At 41.5% G+C, this 23653-nt stretch overlaps 1 protein-coding gene across 2 annotated transcripts in view; it reads right to left on the reverse strand.

Annotated features, from left to right (window-relative positions):
• Positions 1–23653, reverse strand: part of caln1 (calneuron 1) — a gene marked incomplete at both ends in the record, with an annotated part of 61145 nt that overhangs the window by 31818 nt on the left and 5674 nt on the right. For both annotated transcript variants that reach the window (XM_080731400.1, XM_080731401.1), the window contains 2 exons: positions 6569–6712; positions 19501–19622. In XM_080731400.1, coding sequence (XP_080587526.1) covers positions 6569–6712; positions 19501–19622 — 266 coding nt within the window. The remainder of the gene's footprint in view (positions 1–6568; positions 6713–19500; positions 19623–23653) is intronic.

Consider the following 23653-nt stretch of genomic DNA (forward strand, 5'->3'; position numbering starts at 1 on the left):
TCACTGTCGCTGCTGCTTAAGCTTCTGTCGATAAGCAGGGTAGAGTGTAGGTACATTTTTTAAATAGATAACACCTTTCTCAGAAACACCTGATTAAAATCATGGTCACAAATTACGACAAAAGCGGCCTCTGGGTGTTTCCATGACACATTTTCCTGTGTACCTCTTTGTTTCCCAAATAAGTGCTTCCACTTAAGGTGGAATGTACACAGCAAATAAAACAGTAGCTGTGAATTCCCACAGCAGCCAAAATGGCCTGCAACGCAGCTCAAAGAGTTACAGGTCGGGTGAAGAGTGAGACTCGAGGGCATGTACAGTACGGACGTTTGATCACTACAGTTATTACTGAGCATAAAACACACATCCCCAGCTTTGCATCCCATTCCCAGACAGTACTTTGTGCCTGTTTGCCCAAAACAAAGAAAACCCTGTTGGTGGTATTAGTTGTGGAAACACACTGACAGACAAACACAGATCATTAGCAGAGGCAGTGGACATGCTAAACAGCATATTCTTTTGAAACCTGTTTCCTCTCCTCTCAATTATAATGTTGCTCATGCTCTTTCTTATTTTATTTCTTTCTCCAACAGGCAGAAGGCCGGAGACTATGTTTTCGCCCCTGTCCATTCGCCAGTCAACTTTGCATGCACACTCCCAGGAAGCCACATTTGTAGAATCCGCCCAATGGTGGCCGTGGTGCTGTAACAGGGCCCTTCACGTTTTTCTTGAACTATAGGTTGTATAATAAATAAATAAAAAGATTTCTTGGATTCCTTGGATCATGATACATGATACATATGATCCTACAGTATATATGACCATTTTGCTTTACTCCTGCATATTTTGTCAAAAACTCGCAAATCGGAACACATTATGTCTATGGTCACGTGATCAAGATGTATCTTTCAGCTTTCAGCCGACCCATCCTTGTCGATGAGGAACCACTCGAGTTTGTGGGCAGCCTCATCGGTAAGGACAGTGGGGCATCAAATTACATCAAACCAAGGCTGGGAAAGGCCCAGGGTGCCTTCTCCCAACTCTGTTCCATCTGGAGATCTAAACAATATAGGTTTAAACAATGACGCAAATAAAATCTCTAACAATGAAATGTACCGGCAAACCAGGCAGGCACCACCAAGCAAAAGAAAAGCTAGTAGGCCCAAAACCACCTGGTGCAGAACTGTGACACAAGAGCTGGACCAGATGAACCTTTAGGGAGAGGTGCAACATGCTGCCAGAAATCGTATGCAATGGAGAGCGCTGATTGAAGCCTTATGTCTCATAGGGGACGAAGAGGTGTAGTAAGTAAGTAAGTCTAGACAGTGTGAGATGAAGGAACAGAGCCAAAAGAAAAATCAGAGATGGAGAGATGAAGAAAAGAGACGGTTATATACAGTAGAGAGCGAGAGAGAAACAATGTAAGGCATTGGCTCTGTCGAGGTAGTAGAAGGAGCTGTCCAACCCGGATGGTGCTGAAACCATACCACCGAGGATCTGTCAACCCATAGTGGTGCTGAAACCATACAAATGAGGAGTTGTCCACCCAGTGGTGCTGAAATCATACAATGAGGAGCTGGTCACCAGAGTGGTGCTGAAATCACAAGGAGCTATCCACCCATAGGGGTGCTGAAATCATGCAACTGAGGCGCTCCAAGTGTAGAAACCATGCTATTGAGATGTCCAACCTAGGCTTGTCCTGAATCCATGTCAGCTCTGATTCTCTTTTCCTCAGTCTGTAAACAGCTAATCACAAGCATGCAGCATTGCAAGTTTAAGGCTAAGGGGCAGACAAGGCAAGGTGCTGGAAGCTATCTAAGGATGGATGGATTATGAAAGGAGCAATAAGGGTGGGCAGGGGGATCAGGTTCATGACAGGAAAATAATTATTGGGATTGATGAATTGCATATTGGTAATGAGAGTGAGAAGTGTACATACAGTATAGTGTATAGTAACTAAGGGGGCTCTTAAATTAGAGCTGCCCAAAGTCATCTGACAAACAGTCATTTTACCAGACCCTGAAGGGAAAAAATAAATCAAAGATCATCAATACAGAAAAACTAAGGCTGTAAGCTCCAAACATGAACATATTACCGTTTTCCAAAAAGGACATTCAGAGCTCAATAACAAGCAGATGAAATGCCTTGACAGCCGAGAAGATTCCAGATAACCAATCTTTATATCGTAGAGATCAGCAGGTTTTATTTTCACAGCCGGTGAATGTGGGTCTGATTACTATATACCGTATACGGCAGCCTATATAGGCACTTTGCAAGGGCGTGAAAATTTGTGCCAACTATTCAAAAATGTGCCTATAGCTGAATCAATCACATTCAGCAACACCAGTAATGTGCCGATCACGCTGCACCTGCAGCCGCCTCCTCCCCCGCCTGCCACCCCAGCCCTGCCCGTGTCACGACCCATATGAGAATATGGAAATAGGCCATTTTAAATTCAGCATGTCTAAACGACCATATTAATCTGGCTGTGAATATACAGTAAAAAGAAAGTGACTACTGAAGAGGTTGACTGCTTTGATTATAGATGTCTAGAAGCTGGAACCACTTTAGATGCACGTCAAGTTCACCTGGAATCCGTTTTTTTTTTCCCACAATGCTTTATACCGTGGTGAAGTTGGTTTCACGTTGTTCTCCACATTTCTGTTGCTTCAGGAGAACTACGTTATCAACAATTGGTAACGAGAAAAATACAAGCAGAGATAAGTGAACAAGTTGAAGATTGAACGGAATTTGTAGCACAAAAAATGTGGACTAGTTTTCAGTGCCAAACAATGTGGATGGCAGTCATATAAACGGTAAGACAAAATTCATTTCACACAGGAATTCACTGGGAAACTGTTTTTTCAAACATCCCAATGGTAAAAAAATAATAATAATACAAGCAATGATAATTGTGTAAAGATGAACAAGTTGAATGAAATCTGTAGCTCAAAAAACAAAGGACTAGTTTTAGATGCCAAAAAATGTGGATGGGACAACTAAGTGTCCCACAATTGACTATTTGACACAATTGATAAATAGCACTGCTCACTTCATACTGGGTGTGATTTGAACAATACAGAATATATGGATACTTCTAAGGGCCGTACATGATTGTAACATCCGTGGCCATGTGGTAAACACTATATTTGAAAAGTTTATGTTGATGTAAGGACGCCAAGTACAAAGACTATTTAAAAAAAAAAAACTCTAAGGGGGCGCATACCACATAGGCATTGCCACATAGGCATTGATGCCTGGCGGCGGCGCCGGTTCGATTCCCGATCCGGACGACCTTTGCCGCATGTCACTCCCCATCTCTCCCCCCATTTCCTGTCAGTCTACTGTCCTATCAAATAAAGGCATAAAAGCCCAAAAACAAATCTTAAAAAAAAAAGACTGTCATGTGATATGATAGTCTTGTATCAAGGCTTGCACCGACCCTGGGTCCGATCCACACAGCTGAGCTGCTTGTTTGGCCGAGATACAGACAACACCCTTGATCCCTATTCACCTGGTGACACTCGTCGTCTTTGATGCCTTGTCCTTTTGATCATCGACAAAGGCTCTTTATTGTAACATTATGCACACAGATATATGAGATGAGAGCTTTGCCCATTGCTTTGAGACTGAATGTTTTTCGAAAACCACCAGGGAGCAAGTGGCCATGACAAGAAAGAAGCCTTGTACTTCCTCTTATTTATTCTCCTTTTTGTCTCCACCAGGCCGAAGGCGTGGCCGAGACTATAATTTTCCCCTGTCTGTATGTGTGTCCGTGTGTGTGTGTGTTTGTCCGTCCGTCTGTGGACCGATCGGCGTGAAACTGTGCATGTATACTCCCTGGAGGCCAGAGCAGAACCAGTTGCCCAAATGTTTCATATTGGCCTATTATAGCACCACCGATTTTTGGCTATTACTCACACACAACACATTTTCTTTCTGACATCACACTCTGGCTTCACTGTGATGTCACACTAACAGTATCCCTTTTATGCCCATATATGGAGTTCCCTGATGTCATCGATATTAAGCCCATATCTAACAGGATTTCATATTGGGGAATGCCACACTGGCCACATACCACACTAACGGCTGGCTCTACAGACAGGGATCTCCATGTATGGGCATAAATGTCTATGTCAGATATTAGACATTGTTGGACTTTCACTTAACGAATAACTGAGTAAGCATGTTTGGGCTTTCACAGCATATCTCCATATACAGTACATGGATCTCCATATATGGGTACCAGGGGTCTCCATATATGGGTAACTGGTCTGACATACATCACTGGCCATCTGGCCAAGAATTGAAAGGGCGAGGTTGCATCTAGCATTATAGTTTGGGTAATAATAATAATAATAATAATTATATTTGCATAGTGTGTATGGACAGCTGAAAGTGGCAGCTAATTAAATCATTTACTGTACAAGTGAATGAACATAGTTTATTTTAATTACCTGGGTTTAGATGGATTCATTTAATGCCGAGTCGGGCTAAGGTCATGCGTTTTGTTTCAGTGCATTGAGCAATGTGGAAATGCTGTGTGATTTATTTATGTCTTTGTCACGTGTACACATATTACATTCTTCTCATTTCTCACATATGTGACCTTTCAAAATCAGTCAGGTTTAGAGTCAGTCAGATGGGAAATGCATTAATTGACTGTCACTAAACATCTGTCCTTTCTTCCTCACAGTAATCCATTGATAGTCCTTTGCTACAAGTTTATACTTCTCCCAACCTTTTCTGCTAGCAAGTCCTACCTGCAAGGTGAAGACAGTGAAGAAACAAAACAAACTGTAAGAGACTAATAATGGCGTGGCCTCTTGTCCACTCTTTGTCTATCCATAAAGTAATGTGTGCAGTTCATGAACAAAGCAACACAAGTTACTATGTGGTGTTCTGTTTTAAATGCACTGTCACAGCGATTGCATTTAACATGAGCTTAAAACAAAAGCCTCCATTAAACAATCAACCTTTCTCATTCACCAGACACCAGAAACACATCATTGTGATAAAACAGTGATGCATTATCCATTTCATATTAATCTAATATTTAAAGCAGTAGCATTGACACCTCACCATTTATAGCAACGTTCTATTTCATCGTTATGGGAATGTATTAACTACTGTATATTGTTGCCATTGTCACACAAAAGTTCACAAGTCGTCACAACGCGTTGCATGTGAGCTTGTAGATCATCTATTTGTGTTATTTTAGAAGGTGGTTATATCTCTGTGTTATGTAGATGGATCTTGTTTCCACCCGACAGGAACAATATGCTATAAATCTATTAATGGTTTGCATTTGTAGTCCTAAACCGGCCATATTGAGGACCAACACAGGTGTTCAATTTGTCTGATTGGCATAGAACCAATGTTCTATGTTAATCAAAACACCTGTGTTGGTCCTCAAAATGGCTGGTGTAGGACTACAAATGCAAACCATGAATTACGGTAGCTACAGTATCTTATGTCCATTTGACTTTTTAGTAGTTTTAGTTTTAAACCTGACAAATCCCAAACACCCCAAAATCAGAATTTTGACAAATAGGCTTTAATAGAGCTTTTATTTATTTGTCAGTCTATAAGGAAATGTAAATAGGAAACACACCCTTTAGTGCTTTTAGGCTTAACCAACCATTTAATATTTGCATGGGGATCATTGTCACTTTTATCACACTGTGTGATGTGAAATAGATGAGGCATACTGTAGGGAACAGGTGTGAGTGCTCTGCTGCATTCAAGCATTTACCATTTATATATTAACCCATCTGCCGCCGTTGACGGTGAGGATTGTCATTGAAAGGGTTAATACCATGGCGCCGTTGACGGTGAGGACTGTGAATCTTACTGTATATACAGTAAAGATATTATTACTTACTTAATGTCGCTCCGGTCCCGCTCGCATCGGTAATGTCGGCGATTTGTTTACAACGCACGTTGGGCGTGCACGCGAAGTGAAGCTCCTCAATGTTAAGTCAATGGCGAGGCCCATAAAGAAACTTCATTTAAACAAAATAGCCATTTTGAGACATTTTGCAGCAGATCTAAATGTAAACAAGGCAAAAGGCAGGGCGCAGCCATCTTCATCTTCTTGTCGCACACTGTCATGTGACTAGATGACGTAATCGTTGCCGTCAAGTGATAATCCAAAAAAACAAAAACAACCCCCTTCCGGCCCTTCAAAATAATAGCGGCGGCCGACGGAGGAAACGACGTGGCGCCGAGGCACCAAGCAACCTTCAGATTAAGAGGCAGTAGATGTGTTAAGCACACAAGTATTAGTATTTTGCCTGCATCTGCAGAGGGGAGCAAGGGAAATCACATTTACTGTTCTGTATGTACCACAGATCTTAATGTATTTTCTTATTTATGTAAATGCATGTCCCATCATGTGCATACATGCATACCATGAACACAATGTGGTGGTGTGAGCATTATGCTGAAGAGCAGGTGAGAGTGTTTATGGAAGGGGGGGGAGTGTGTGCGCGTGTGTGTGTGTGTGTGTATGTGAGCGAGCGTGTACATGTGTGCGTGCGTAAGCATCAATGTGTCCCTGACTCACCGTCCATGTCTAGTCTCTGCATGATGATGGCCAGCTCCACTTCGCTGGGCATGTATCCCAGAGAGCGCATGGCCATGCCCAGCTCCTGCTTGGAAATGGACCCGTTGCCATCGCGATCCAACACCCTAAACGCCTCTCGGATCTCTGCCAACACAGACAGGAAGACGACTCAGTGACCAGAACCACCCCACCAACCTCGCTCTCACTCACGCATAGACTCACTACAATTTGTCACTGTCGGGAAGTGTGTCCAAAACCTTTAGGCTACTTTTCAGGGGCGTCAATTGGGTATGGCAGGGGTATGCAGCTGCCCTACCCTGGGTGCAGGGGGGAAAATAAAAGTTACTTTTAAATATAAATCCATGAATGTATCTTTGTCTATCTGTGCTGGTTATTATGTTGTTAAATTACAGTAAAATAACTACAAATGCCAAATTTAACAAAATGGTCATTTAACAAGGTATTATAATTATATTCTCCACACTTTTATTCTCCGGGTGCAATGCATTATTGTTAATTGTGGCACGTATACTAACATGGCAAGTTTAGCTGCACTTTAACAACCATTCCAGGCTGCCATATCCAGCCCAAGAAACCGTAGAAACGGGGGGGGAAAAGAAAATGTAATTAAATGTACCATGCCAGTTGCTAAGGTATGGCAACATGACTGGTGTCTTGCACGCACGTGAGGGCGCGCGTGCAAGACACCAGTCATGTTGCCATACCTTAGCTTTTGCTGAACTGACGCCACTGCTACTTTTTCAGGAAAAGGAAATATAAAAAAGAACCTTTGTTCCAATGGATCTAATGCAGTCTTGTTAAAATATTCTTCATTGGTTCAATCAACCCACTTTTCACTTTCACACATGTTTTAGAAAATAGCGAAAATAGGCAACAAAAAACATTGTTGAAATTGAAATATGGAGATGCATACAAGGTTTTTGCCCGACAGCGACTGACTACACTCGCACGCACGCACACACACGCACACACACACACACACAGCCACAGACACACGCTGAAGTGCATGCTCACAGACACACACTCACACGGACACCTGCTGTATACAGACAAACACAACATTAAGTCTCTCAGCACGAATAACATGCACGCACGCACGCACGCACGCACGCACGCACGCACGCACGCACGCACGCACGCACGCACGCACACACACACACACACACACACACACACGTGCATACACTCTCACTTGTCCTCTCACATATGCACACACATGCACCCATCGCAAACCACATGTATGCAGACACATGCATGCGCACACTCACTCACTCCTCGTGCACACAGTTTCACACACACACACACACACACACACACACACACACACACACACACACACACACACACACACACACACACACACACACACACACACACACACACACACACATTCTCTCTTTCTTTTTCCTTTTCTCTCTATCAGGCATGTGTGATGCATCCATGTTCATCTGGACCACCATGTGTCTGTATTAAACTGTACTGTGCTCCCCTCTCTCTCTCTCTCTCTCTCTCTCTCTCTCTCTCTCTCTCTCTCTCTCTTGCTCTCTGTATCTCTGTCTCTTATTCACTTTGACCACTTTAAATTTGCATCTCCTTCAACATCTATGTTCTTTCAATTCATCTACAGTACCTGTAAACACATTCTCAGCATTTTGTCCTTTCCTCCATATTTTTTCATCATGTCCCTCTCTCTTCCTCCCTCCCTCCCTCATTTCTATCCCACCCCTACCTTTCTAACTCTCTCTCTCTCTCTCTCTCTCTCTTTGTGTGACCCAGCTTCGGGCACTGCGTTATGTGATTGGTCTCGCACCACTGCCTCAAGTTAACAAGATCAATTCCACACATCATTTCTTCTTCTTCACCGACTGTCACAGACGCTGTCGCTTCTGCAGCCTTGCTTTCTTTCACACTCTCCCACATCATCTCATTCCTCCGTCTGTCTCCTTTCTTCATTCCCTTGCCTGTCTTTCTTTATGCAATTCGAAGGCCTAAATATTATAGAAAGCTGGTTACTAAAACAACAACAACAACAAAAAGGTAGCCTGATGCCCCCAGACGACAGTGAAGTGACAATTAAGACCTTTTTAATACCTGATTCTTTTTTTAAAGACCATTACTATAAAAACTGCATGGTCAAACATTGGCCAAATTGTCAAAAATAGACAATCGACAAGCTCATAAAGCCTCACAACTATTGTCCCTATATATTTGTAGTCAAAACAAATTGAATGCCTCAACTCCTACAATTCCAAGTGCTTTTCAGGGTGGGGGGTCCCCTGTTCAAATTTGATTATTTTGGGTGGTAGCGGCCTGAAGTGAGCCGAGGTACAGGAGTAGTGTGCCATGAATGTATTATTGCAATATATGTAACTATAGTAAAAGAAACATGTAACATGTAAAATATGTAAGAAAGTACTAAGTGATAGGGCTTATGTGGTTCAATGTTTTCTTTGGCAATATTTCCAGGGGTATGAATACCCGTGTGCCTTGAGATTTTGACTTACCCATTAGTGTGGCTTGGGCACAAAAGCTTTGAAAACCACATGAGCATTCTTTCCTGTGCCTTTCCACTGTCTTTCTCTCAGGATTCATACTTTTATCTCAGTATTGCCCACACCGCTTTTAATAAAATTGTAATTGAACAGTTTTACAAGGTGAAGGATTCTGATGAATTGTGCTAAGATGGGGAACATCTCCTGGAGTGGAATGAATTCAATCGACCCTAAGAAGTCTACTGTATATTCTAGTTATGATCGTTCACAGCAACTCCAGGCGACTGCCTTCATCCCAAGATGTACTATAACTGCACGGTAATTGCAAATGATTGTTAATTTAACTCTGAAAGTGGACAAATGGAACCTTACAGATACATGTTTAAACATTTCAAACTTACATGTACACTCAGGATAATGCTTCTACCTGAAGTTGAAGTACATTTCAAAAGACTTGGTAATCTGGGAATTGTGTCAAACGAAAATAGTGCGTATCTTTTTATTTTATAATAGCAAATGACATAACAAAAGGACTTTAATCCTATTAAGCAATAGTATAAACAAACCTTGAATATAAAAAAGAAACCTTGCCACTAATCAAAGCTTCTTTCTGTAAGAAAATGTTCTACCTGTTCCAATATTTAGGAGTTTGATCTATTGCTTTACCTTCTCACACTTCTGCATTAACTGTGTCCTTTGCCTTCAATTACAAAAGTGTGCTTAAAACACTCTGGGGAATTTAAATGAGAAATTGGTTCCCTGGCTGTTCTGCACATTATCAGTGTAATGATGACATCAGTGCAAAAGGTCGACAGGCTCTTCTGTTCTTCCCTAATGCATATTTCATAAATGTGTCTACAGAGAGGCAAGTGCTTATGGCTGAGAGAGAGAAGTTGATGCAGTAGCAAGAGGACTTTTACTGCGATACCAGCATGCTGTCCTAGGCAGGTTTTACTGGTGGGAAAAGGGCCGTGATGTTGTGATCGGTTGGAACGAAATTGGAGGCATTCCTGCTACTTTTTGACGATTGGTTCGAATGGTTGAATGAGAGGCTTCTTTTCTCATCGTCCACGTTATTGCTTTTCCATGCTCTGGAGGAGGGGTTCCCGACCAAGTTTAACAAAGGTTTTCCAACCTGTCCAAAGTAATATCTTTTCTGATTTCTGAATTGCTACAAAACCTGTATCCAATCATTTGGAGCATAAAGAAGTTGATGGGTATAAATAAAGGCTGATAAATGATGTATCGTGCATTTTCAAATCATACATACTTTATATTACCTAAATCCTTTATCATTTTCAGCCGCAGCTGGTTTCTAAACAAACTATTCATTTTAGCCGATAAATAGATCAAAAGAAAAACAAACTGCTTCACATGAACAATGTTGGTGCAACTATGAGATTCGATAGGAGATATATGTTTTATATACACAGATTTGGAAAAGGTATCCCAGTCAGAATTAAATGTTTTGTCATTTGTTCTTGTTAAAAGAAGAATGCTGTGAATGCTTGGCATGCCTGAACACAATGTTGAGTGTTGAATCATTTTAGGGACAATGGGAGTGGAATGACTTGCTCTGTGGACTGCTATGGGGGCAGGGTTTTTGAGATATTTTATTTTAGAGTCATAAATAGGCAGTGTACTATAAACGTCAAATCCATTGAGCGAGAAATGGTCAGTCATATCATCATACTTTTTGTAGGCATGTGGAAAACGTACTGATGTGCGAATCACTTTCACTGGATATGTACAAAAACAAAAAAAGTTGGTTGACACTGTTCCACTGTTTGTGTGCTGGAGTTAAAGATACGCAGCTGTTCAGCCAGTCACATCAACCAATCAGAGTCCTCCATGCCAAACCTGTCTCGAGTGTCACATTTCGACCCAACAAATGTACAATAAAGTTTATATGCTTGCAAAATTTGTCTTCCTGACTGACTCGTAAAATTGGAACCTTTGGATGGCTAATCTGGCAGATGTTACAGAGTATGCTTGACCTGCCTAGAAAAAGCCTTTCCCCTGATCCCTTACAAATACAAACAACCTCTGCCATTGTCATTCATAACAATACGCAACTTTTCTCTGGAGGTGCCCATTTTGTCAGCATGATGTCAATAAACTGACACTTCAGGCAAACATACTTGCACATGCATGAGATACACATGCATACAGTAAGCACGTATTCATAACGTCCACAGTCTGAACACATAAATAAATGCACACAGGGGTGCACAAACAACTAACAAAGGAACATTGGACACATCAAAGGCAAAGGATTTATTTTTGTACATGGAAATTTTCTTCACATGAATAAATCGATCACTGAGTCAGGCCTTTGTGCAGCACTTTCCAATGTATGAGGCTTGTTGGAATAGAACACAATACCATTTAGAACAGGCTTTTATATTCATGTCTCCAATTCTGCACAAATACTATCTTTAGAGCCGCCTGAAATGATAAAAGTATGCACAGCACTGTTCCACTATGAGGAACAGAATCCTAAACTAGTGGCTTCTGAATTACTTCATATGTGGGATGTACGTAGCACATTGTTTGTGAGTGGCATGCTATCATTTGTTATTAATGAGGCAGACTGTTTGTGTCTTTATCATGTATTTATGTATTCATGTGTATGTGACAGACACAGACAGACAGTGAATGCCTGGTGCCTGTATTATGTAATCCATTTGTGTCCACATCCTGTCTGACCTTTCAGATGTACTGTTGCAACAGGGCTCAAAATCAGCAGAGAAGAAGCCTGTCACGGCCACTTAGCCCGACAACAACTTCAAAATGCATGGCACTCAGACTAATTAATCATAGAGGAACCACATAGCAGGCATCACACCACCCGTCATTTTAAATATCAACTGTAAATCCACAACCTCAGTGACATAACAAGTGCATCCAAAGAACAAGCTTCAGTTCCCAAACTGAAGATTAAAGAATAAGCCTCAGTTCAACACAATAAAGGGACAATAATAAAGTGTACAAAAGTCATTATAGGGGTGTGCCTGGACAGTCAGTCATTTCATATTGATGTGAACGTTTTGTTTTCACCTCTAATTTGAAGATAAAGGTCTATTGAACAATTTTGGTTTCAGTGTCAAGAAACCAGAATTCAGAAATGTGTTCATTTTTGGCCCATTTGCCAAAATGGCAACAATCGAAATAAGTCGACATATTATAGGTCAGATTTCCAAAAATCTTAACCCTGAAGGCAAATCATAAAGTCATGGGGTACCAGTCTGTTAGAGTATATGGGGAGACACCGAGCCCCCCAGGTACCCCATGTTATGTATCCCATGTACTCAATGTACACTAAAGTACCACAAGTTCCTGGGCTCAAGACAAGAGCCAAGAGCAACAGCATTAAGCTGTTTGGGATTGGTAGAGATTTGTCTATTCTTCACCCACATACTCAGCTGCGAGACATGTACCGGTATCATCATCATCATCATCATCATACCTAATCACTATACATAAAACATAACTAGCTATATTACTGCTAACTGTTTTTCAAGATTTCAGTTGTTTTTCTTTTGTATGTTGTACAAGGCAGATCACATGAAATGTGTGGCTATATACTGGCTAATCCAATCACATGTGAATAAATACAAATGCTCTATTAAAACAGTCAACGAAACGTAATTACAGTATGGTCATGTTATGTGATCAGTGGCTCAGCTCGCTCTGCTTGGTGGGTCAGTTGGAACTGTTTTTTACACTTGTCTGTTGGAACTGCCATTTACTAGAACTACCCAGAGGTAGGCTACCGTATATAACATGACTACTTTCACTGATTGTACACAACCCAACATTTGATCGCAAAACAATATATAGATGAATAAAAGCGACGACATACAGCTAAATCCCCAAATGACAAGAGTCCAAGCAAGCAATAGAAATGATTAACTGCAAACAAATTCAAGTTTAGGCTATAACTGCAAAATCAGAGAAAAGCTGCACAGCTCCGACCAACGAGAATAAAATATTCCTTTTGCAAACATCAATGTTCTGTTGTTTGTCAACAAAAATCCAAATGGGAAGTTTATTCCACCAGAATCGTGACAGTTTAACACTGCTTGAGTCTGTTTACCTCCATGTGCACATATCACTGTACTGTACTAGTGTTCAATGAATGAATGTGCACAAAAGCTAATATCCTGCATAACGTCATGTTCACCTACATGCCCAAATAATTCCTGATTTCTATGGTCAGAGGTTGTAGAACGGCAACTTTTGGTGCGCAAAAGTTGGTGCAAATTCCCTTATTGAAGTTAATTGCGACCGTCAGGGAGCATTTCGTATGAGAACGCTGAGCCGTCTGTCAGTCAGTCACGCTAATCAACAACTGCTCAGTCAGCTGCGTCTGTTTGGGGGAGAGGTGGATCACTGTGCTAGTGAGAGGCGGATCACATTACCGCTAACCTTAACCTCTATGGAAGTGTTGCCACTCCGACAATAAGAAGTCACTGTCGGAATGGAGACATGTCTGAATGGAGACATGTCCCCATTACGGCTGTGCATCGCCTAAAAAACACCATGGTTGTTGGCCAAAGACACGACGACAAGTTTGGGCCGTATTTAGAAGCTCTCACCTGACGGTCACTCACCATTGGCGTGTTACTTGTTGTGTTGTTCACCTGTTGTGCTACTGCGCACAAACTTATCCCTAGCACTAAGCATGGAATAAAATAAGAAAATATAAGGCCTAAATAATTTATAGATAATAAATAACGAGGCCATGTGTCAAATAGCTAATGCATTATTGGCATTGCAAGTCTGGTGACATGTGTCAACTTGTCACAGGTCAGATGGCTCTCTCTCTCTCTCTCTCTCTCTCTCTCTCTCTCTCTCTCTCTCTCTCTCTCTCTCTCTCTCTCTCTCCTCTCTCTCTCTCTCTCTCTCTCTCTCTCTCTCTCTCTCTCTCTCTCTCTCTCTCTCTTACTGACCAAATCTTGACTGGAAACTGTATTGTAGATTGTAGATTTTTCTAAATGGACCTAGGATAAGCAAGCAAGGTGTTCAGCTAAGGATGTATGGAATACATGCCATAATATCCTGCTGTACTGCAATAACCTATTATCACCAGAAAACCGATCCAACACACCTCGGTGTTATGATTGTGTTACGTTATTATTATTCTAATTTAATAAAAAAACATTTTTCATGGATCATCTTGACTGAGGGGGCCGGACATTCCAGCTGAACCTTTTTCATATTATGCCAGTGTACAGTACCTTTGACACACTGTATGAACCGGCCCCCGTACCTGACAGACTATATTATTTTGAGGGCATATTAAAGGGACATTTCACTTTAAAAAAAAAGAAAACGTTTGGTCATTTTATTATGAACACCCTGAAGAGATTTTAATTTGCTTCATTCAATATTTAGATATTTGATGTAAATGTTATCAGGCCCTCCCCGTCCAGGGCCCCTCCCCATACACACCCATTGTAACTTCAAACTAATCAAAAACACCCATAATGTTTTCTGGTGACTCATACTACCCTCCTTTGATAACTTTAATTTATTTTTAATAATTCTTTGGGAACATTTAAAATATTAAATACAATAAAATATTATTAAAAATGAATGATATTTGGAGGGTATTATGAGTCACCATAAATAATAATGGGTGTTTTTAATGAATCTATAATGGTTAAAATGGAGTTTGAAGTTACAATGGGTGTGTATGGGGAGGGGTCCTGGAGGAGGAGGCCTGAAAACATATTACATAAAATATCTCAATTAAAACTGTTCAGGGTGTTCATAAAAGCCTGATTAGACAATAAAATATCCAAAGTTTTTTTTTAAAGTGAAATATCCCTTTAAGTCTCAATATCCAGACTGGATGCTTCCCTTGCAACAACTCCTTAAGGACCAAAACCTTGCCAGCATTGTGCCTTGCACTGATAAATTACCGCCCCATTGCTACTCTTACGCTTCTCTCTGATCAATGGCAGACTACAGAAAGATACAACTACTGTACTTGAGTGCTTCTCATTGGAAAGATGTATACTTGGCATTATCCATGCATTACGTAAGACTCTTGTACATAGGTAACAATTGCCTGTTTCAGGTAAGGTTTAACAAAGTGCACTAATTGACTGATCCCACACTGTCAGCCATGTGACAGCTCAGCTCACTATATCTATACGGTATACTGTATAGCTTCTTAATAGCTCTGCACAAATACAGTTTACTGTCTGTCTGCCTCTGTAAATAGTGTGAGGCAGAATTGTTGAATGTGCACTATAGGCAAGAGTAGAAGTCTTCACAGGGTTACCTGAACTGAAAATATGCGACAATGCCAGAGACCCGTACATGGTTTCTTATGGTCCGGCATAGGACCCGATTCTATGACCTCGGTTTCCCAGGATTGTTTATAATTATGTATTGTGTAAAATAATAAGAAGACCCATACTCAGCACTAAGGAGTGAAAAGTATGAAGTGCTGCATTTTGATTAGGCTGACCTAGGATCAGATTACTGCTGTGAAATATACACGGTAAAAAAGCTGAGCTACGCATGCGTGCCAGGCAGCCAGCTGGCTGAGTACAGTAACTTGCAAGGACGTGCAGAGAATGTTAGATTGGCAGGGGCTGACATTTCTAAAATGGCCTTTTGGTGGAAATATTGAAAATAGCAGACCTCCGCTTGGAGGTTGGCTATTTTCAGTACTTGATACCACAAACTAAGCATAAAAAAGGCAATACACGGCATGGATTTCTACACAGTGAGGGCAATTCTTTCAACATGAGATGCCGCATTCAAGTTCAGAAGAGTTTGGACAAGGCAATTCTCTTGAACGCTGCCTTCATGTATGGCATGGAAAGACGGCATTTGCGTTTCTTTCACCATAATGAAAACTGCATTCATGGTCTGGAGAGGGCACTTTTTACCGATGGGTAAAAGGGCAGGGGCTCAAGCCCCCTTTGATGTCTATGTGTGCACGTGCCTGGTAACTCGAGACAGCGTAAATCTCCAGTCAGACAACTGCTTCAGACATGTCGTAGTCAGCGCATCTGAAAAGAATGCTCATCGGTCAGACTCATGCATTTCCCATGTAATTTGCGGGGCTGTGGGTAGTGCCGACAAAGTGCTGGTTTGCCAGTGTGTAGTTCATTTGACTTGGGTTTGAGTGTTGGCTCACAACAAGCAAAATGGTTGCCAAGTGTGGTCAAAGCGCTGCACTTCTGTTCTATTGGTTGGCACTTGTGACAAGTGACAACATGCAATTTTATGTAATTGTCTCTTATTGTAAGCCGCCAATGAGTAGCGTAGCCTATAACTGGCATCTACTTGTAGAACATTATAGCAACTGTAATTATTAGGTTTGACATATCCATATCCAACTGTCTGGGTCAGTTCTGTAATATCTCCGAAGTCCGAACAAATCGGATGAAGGAATTTCACAGGTCCCATTAGGGTTTAGTTTTCTCGGATTTCACGGGTCCATTTGGTTTGGTGTTCATCATTTTGGACCATTGTGGAGACCATTATGTGTAGCTGTATTAGAGTACAAAAATGGACCATTAACTGTTATAAGATGAAAGAAGATCTATACAATCTGCTTAATTCGTATCTTGCAATTGTTTTGGAATAGACACTTTAGGGATATAATGTAAACACAGTAGTGGTTTCATGATATTGTTGTGCTTGCCATGCACAAGGGAAGTTCTGTCCTTTGACGGAGTTGGGGGAAGCACTGGTTGGTCTTTCATTTCCCCTGCTCAGGTTTCACATTTATTTTACCATAGCATATCAATCCTCTGTGGAATCATATGAGAAATGCTGTGCCAATCTCTCCATGCATATTAAAACTCAAACAACGCTGATAGAGCAGCTAGCTATTACGGTGCACGCTGCAGCCAATTTGCCTAGTGGCGGCTTAATATGGCATTGGTGGATTAATATAATATAATAATAATATATTTAAGTCTGGGTGCCTCTAGTTCATTCACCCCTCTCTCTCTCTCTCTCTGTGACACTACCACTGCTGACTCCAATAGACTTTATCGATCTGCCTCGTGTTGTACGGGCTGAGGTGATTACTCTCAGACACAGGCTAATACAAAGGGCTCATAAACACAGCATCAGCAATGGGCTCATGACAAAACAAAACAAAAAGATGAAGCCAGCACAAAGCAAATGACTCTACTACTGTTAAGAATAACACATAACTCTACTTGGAAGGCCTAAATGTTTGTTGGCTCAGAAGATGAGGACGCAGCTTGTTTGCAGAGTGTTTTTGCAGTACCATGTATTATTTATAAGTACCACTGATAGTATCTTATTGAAGCCAAAAAGTGGAAGCGCCAATCAACATCTGTCAATCACAGGGCCCTGAGTGCAGACGCTGATGGGCTCTTCCACTTCCTGGTTCCTGCAAAACGCCAACCCAGTGCTTGGGGCCAGACCCGGTCTGCAGATGACACATGATATTGTGAATTCACGCAACCGGGATGGAAATACCAGGCTACCATATTGACCTGTGTGTTCTGAAAGAGCTAGTCTCGCGTAGCCAGACAACTATTCCACAATCTCTGAATGCTATATAGAGTCTGGAACAGCAGCTCCCGAACGGCGAGTAATGGAAACGGGCATTACCGTTCAAGAAAATATATTTTAAAATGCCATTTCTGCTAAGCAGCAAGCTAAACATACTTATATGATTTTTATTTATATAATGATAAATGTGTGCGATGTGAGACTGAAACGGAAGTGACGGGGGGATTTACTTCCGCTTTCATCTCGCACTCATTTTTATCTTTCTGCTTTGCCAGACTGTATGCTGGGAGCATTTGACCAAATCGCGGAGGCAACCGTCTGGCCACGCGAGACTATGAAAGAGCTAACAAACCTATGATATTTGTAATTACCTGGTACCAACAGTGTTTCTGAAGTGTTTCTGCATACTACACTCCAAACTGATTTTTCATACTTCAGAACCAGAGATTATTTGTGAAATAGTAAGCCATTGTATTACGTGTTTGATAAGGTTTTTATTTTTGTATATATAATGAGAAGACATTTAAATGATTTCTAGCAGTTACTACTAGACTGAAACCAGTGATGTGTTCTACCGTGTTGCGCTATATACGTAGTATGATGTGCAGAATGTTTTTTTTTTGGGTTTAAGAAAAAAAAAAGAAGAGGATAGTCCTCTGCTAAGCATTTTATCCATTGAAAACTTGCTAGCGTATCTCTATGACCATGTGCATGTCGTGCAGGGAATGATTATTGTATACCTCTGAAAAAACCTAGAACACACCACTGTCTGAAACACCTCTCTTACAAAGTAATACATGATATGGAACTTTGTGGCCCTGGGAGATAGCGCTTTCACACATTTGTAATTTAGTGTGCACTGTGGCACCAAGACAAATGTTTGCCAGTCACTGTACACTATGTGTAGTGAATTGCAATAAAACATCACTGTGTCATCACTGTGTCATATCACATATCACTGGGTTGCATCTTGGAGGCTAACCTATCCGGTGAAAAAATTACTACCATGGTAATTAAAAAAGTCAACCAACAAATTCGTTTCGTGCAGAGGGTTGCCCTGCTGATCAATATTAAAACACGAAAGACTCTAGGTGATGCTCTAATTGGGCCCCTCATTGATTACGCAATCCTCGTATGGTATCGCGATGCCCCAATTGCCTTAAAGTTAAAGCTCCAAACAGCCCAGAAAAAAACTGATTAGGGTCGTGCTTGGTCTTCCTCCTCGGGCCCACCTTATCACCACATAAGCATGGGGTGGTTCAAAGTAGCTGACAGAGTACAGCATCTTGCAATGGGCCTGGTGTACAAGATACACTACACCTCCAAGATACCCATGTACCTGACAAACTACTTTCTAAAGGTCAAGGATGTCCACAATCACAACACCAGAGGCAGCTCCACTAATCATGTTCAAACTAGATTTACACTAAAAAAGGCTTCAATTCGTTCTCCAGCTATACTACCAACAAGTGGAACGCCCTTCCGCAGGCCTTAAAGGAGTGCAAATCCCTAGCCTCCTTCTGCTTCGGCTGCTACTCGTGACTTGTAAATAGACTAAGCCCCCCCCCCCCCCCCCCATTTTTCTGCTTTTGTACTGTAATTGATGTTATCCTTTGCAAAGTACTCTGTTCTATCTGTCTGTATTTCAATGTGATATGAGATACATAAAGTGGTTCCTGTGTAAATAAGCCATAAAGCTTACTAGGATCTCCTTTTAGTTGACCTTGTACTAGTGATTTGTGCTGTCATGAAACTGTACTTTTTGCTATTGCAAACTTCTAATACATTCTTCAATCAATCAATCAATCAATCAATCAATCAATCAATCAATCACAATATAATAATAATAATAATAATAAAATAAAATAAGTCACATTGCCCCAGTCCAGGGAGTCTCACCATCTAGCTCCTCAACTGAGATGCTGGCCAACACCTCACTGTCAGTGTCAGACATTGACTGACTCAGGTAGTTCTGCTTGTAAAGCAGGCCTGCCGTTACATGGTGGAACGGCATCTTCTCCCTATGGAACACAAAGGAACAGAGAAGAGAGAGAGGCATTTAGTGATGGCAGTGGCACTGAAGAACTATAAAGAAATATCTTAGGTTTTCATTAGTACAAATGTAACCAAAATAGACCTGTATGCGTGTTACAAACAGAAACAGAAACAGAGAAGGGAGATCAAAGTTTTATTCATTAGTACCTGGTACTATAGTACCTAGTAAATTTGGAGATTCAGAAATCCAGAATTAAAAACAAGATATCATGACAATACAGATTCAATACACATCTCAACAAATACTTTAAAACAAGTATCATCATGTACATTACTCATTACATGGTTTGGCGATATCCGTAAAATTGCTACCGTGAATTACGGGGCCTCAGACCACCCGTAATCCATTCCATTTGGTTGTTTACAAAGAGCGAGCCTGGAAATGGAAATGGTGGGATGCATGCAAGATACCAGAGCCGATCTGAAAGACTCATATTTCACTCACAATTTAGGTGGCATTTCAATCAAAGACTCGATTACTTCCAACCAAACTCCTCTGGGAAACTTTGTGGGAGCCAAACAAATTGAGAATTACTTCCAACACAACCTTTTTGGTCCGTCTTTCAGCAGCGGGCAAATGGCTCAACTCTGCGGTCAGCTGCCCGCGTTGCCCAGCGCCGATGCTTCTGCTCTGGGAAACTTACTTACAAATATGGATTGGCCAATATGAGATTGTGGCAAGTCTAACTAGGGGCTTGTTGTGGGAGTGCTGAATCCATCCCATTAGTGTGGGGAACAAGAAACGGATAATCAGTATGTACTTGGTAAGGGGATGTCTGCACCACGGTAATAGATGCATTTCTGTTGTTTCTGTTGTTCTGGTGTTTATCACAAACATGGACATAGACTCTTAGATCACCATTCAAAGTTAAGGCCAAATTATACCACTTCCCATATGACTTTATAGGAACCTCAATAATCTAAATATACTGTACCACTCAACAAAAAATAACGTGATGTAAAGTGATGGATGCATGAATCTGGATCTGTCCAGGGAATTATTCTTAACTAATATTTAGAATGGATTCACCATACCCACAAATCCCATTTTAGACATCCCACAAGCTCATATTGGCCAGTCTAGTTTTTCCACACCAGGTCTTCTCAACTTTGATTGGCTCCCACAACGTTTCCAGACATAGCGTCAGCACTGGGGAACGCGGGCAGCTGTCCGCTGCTGAAAGACGGACGGAAAAAGTTGGGTTGGAAGTAATTCTCAACGTTGATTGGCTCCCACAAAGTTTCCCAGAGGAGTTCGGTTGGAAGTAATTCAGAGGTGTTAGAAGACAACTTTATGGACTCATTCGTGAAGAATGCTATTATTTATTTTCCAGGACCTTCCAGGACCCTTGATCAATTCCAAAACTTTTCCAGTACTGGAAAAATATTTTTCTAATTTAAAAATATTTCCAGGAATTTCATGACCGTGGGAAGCCTGCCCTTCCCACCACCACGGAGGTTGTGGTGCATCCGACTTTGTCGGGAGTCTATGCGAACACAATTGGCCCATGTTCAGGGGAGGGAAGCCGGGCAGGGATATTGGTCATTGCATGTATTCCTACGGGCTGGGACGGAGGGAGTGTTGGGCGGGAGTAGTAGAACGAAGGCCCTACGTCCTCCTGGTGGGGCTCCTCACTGGCCTCAGTAGGATACACACCTCTTCAGACCCGCATTCCCTACATAAATTCCAACCTCCCTCTGTTCTACCTTTAATTTATAGATTTTAAGCTTTTTAACTAGTCTTTTTCCCAATTAAGTTGTTTTTATCATCATGTTCTGTAAAGCGACTGCAGCTGCTCTCTGTTGTAGGCTAGCGTAGCCCAACTATCTATCTGAGGAGGGATATGCTCAATTTCAAGTTAAACAAATAAACACTAAAATGGATGGAAAGGTGAAAACACACACACACACACACACACACACACACACACACACACACACACACACACACACACACACACACACGCACGCAAAGAGAGAGAGAGAGTGAAACAGAGGGACACAGAGAGAGAGAGAGAGAGAGAGAGAGAGAGAGAGAGAGAGAGAGAGAGAGAGAGAGAGAGAGAGAATTATAGCACCACGGACAGCAACACAATGGGCTGGCTCACGGCTCCTCAGGTTATTAAAGAATAATAGATGCATATGCACAGCCCTCGCCTTGCTTTGGATTTGTAATCTCCTGCTTTGATCTTCTCTCAAACTTTGTCCATACTGTCTGCTCCACAGTCCCTTACTGTCCCATGACTCTTTTAATAAGGCTTGTGCTATCTCCCTGCCCCCTCAACCGACCCTATGACTGTGACTTGCTTCCAGTACTACACATTTCACCTGGAGGAAAGGTAATTTGAGTCATTGCTTGCTGCTATCATTATTCATCCATCTAACTTGCTGGGGCTATAGCTTTGTGAAAAAGGAGGACAGGGCGCTTCGTCCCTGCATCAACTACCAGGGCCCGTACGACATCACCATTAAGAACAGTTACCCTCTCCTTATCTCTTCAGCATTGTTGTTATTGCAAGGTGCTAAGATCTTCACTAAGAACATTTCAACGCTGGACATCTTGCCATTAAGTTAGTTTTAAATGCCACACCGGTTTTTCAATGCAATATTCAAACCAGTGAATATGGTCTATACTGCGAGGTATCGCCCTTTGCCAAATTTGTTTACCTAGCTAGTTTTCTGGTGTTTATTTATGTATTTTTTTCACCTGGAGAACCACCTGCCTTTGTATTCTCCTCTTTTTGATGGGGAAAACCATCTAGGAGAGTGGGAGTGTGCTTGTGTGTGTGTGCGTGTGTGCGCACACGCACGTTTGTTTGTTTGTCAAGGAACAACCTCAAAAAAGTATCTTGAAATATTAAACAATTTTGCTTTTATAATGGAAATTAATGTAAAATATGTAGTCATACATCATACAGTAGACACTGTACATCACAGATGAATGATGTTGTAGACTGGAAAGGTCCTCTTTTACCCTGACATATTTTGGGCCCAAAGAAATCTGTCCGGGGAGCCTTAACCACTTGGAGCACCCCCTCTTCTGGGGGGAACATTTGCCGGAAATAACAGATCTACAAGCTCACGAAGCCACTTCTGGCGAAGAGTTTTTGGTGTGGAAGGAAACAAGAGCAGACCAACTCAGGTCCGTTTTACTAAGTATAGAGGAGGGTTAAAGTGGTTAACATATCTGGGTTTTTGTGTATGTATTTATTATACATGTTCACGGGTTCATGGAGTGCTGGCCTGCCAGGTGCTCTCTGGTCAATCAGACATTCCAGTCTGGGGCACCCGCTGAGCTAGCGGTCCGGGCGCATACCACATAGGCTCTGATGCCCAGTGACAGTGTGTCGAACGTTCGAGTCCCGATCCTGATGACCTTTGCTGCGTGTCACTCCCCATTTTCCGTCAGTCTACTCTACAGTAACTGTCCTATCAATAAAGGCATAAAACAAATCTAAATTCCAGTATGTTCTGAGCGTCGTAGATTATCAGTATTTCCCAATCCCAACACAACCATCGTAGAAGCTGCTGCAGTGGTGTTTATGCTAAGGTAGGCAGTACTGCACATGATGTAACTGAGAGGCTGTGGCACTTTCACTCACCTTAACAACAAATACAAATAGGCTACCTGTCTTTTTCTTTATGTTAAATTAGCATGTTTTTGAGTATAATTTGTTCTATTGTTTATATTATATTCTATTAGGCCTAAATTGTTATAGAGCAAGGGTTACCTAACTTTTCAGGCCGGACCCCCCAAAATAATCATATTTGAACTGGGGCCTTTGAGTAATGTTTTCATATCTTAAGTATCTTTTGTAAGAAGCCAGGCTGAGTCTCCTCTTTTTTGGGGTTCAAAATGTGGTCACCCTAAGCACTATTGGGTGCTAATTGCCAGTAATCCCCCCAGATGTTTTCATACATAATGTCTAAGTAATGTAAGTTTTTTCATTTCCTAATTCATTCAATATTTAAAGTGATTTGGGGAGTCTTGTCCAGT

The sequence above is a fragment of the Nannobrachium achirus genome (genome assembly GCF_963921795.1).
Source record: "Nannobrachium achirus genome assembly, chromosome: 8".
NCBI classification, from domain to species: Eukaryota; Metazoa; Chordata; class Actinopteri; order Myctophiformes; family Myctophidae; genus Nannobrachium; species Nannobrachium achirus.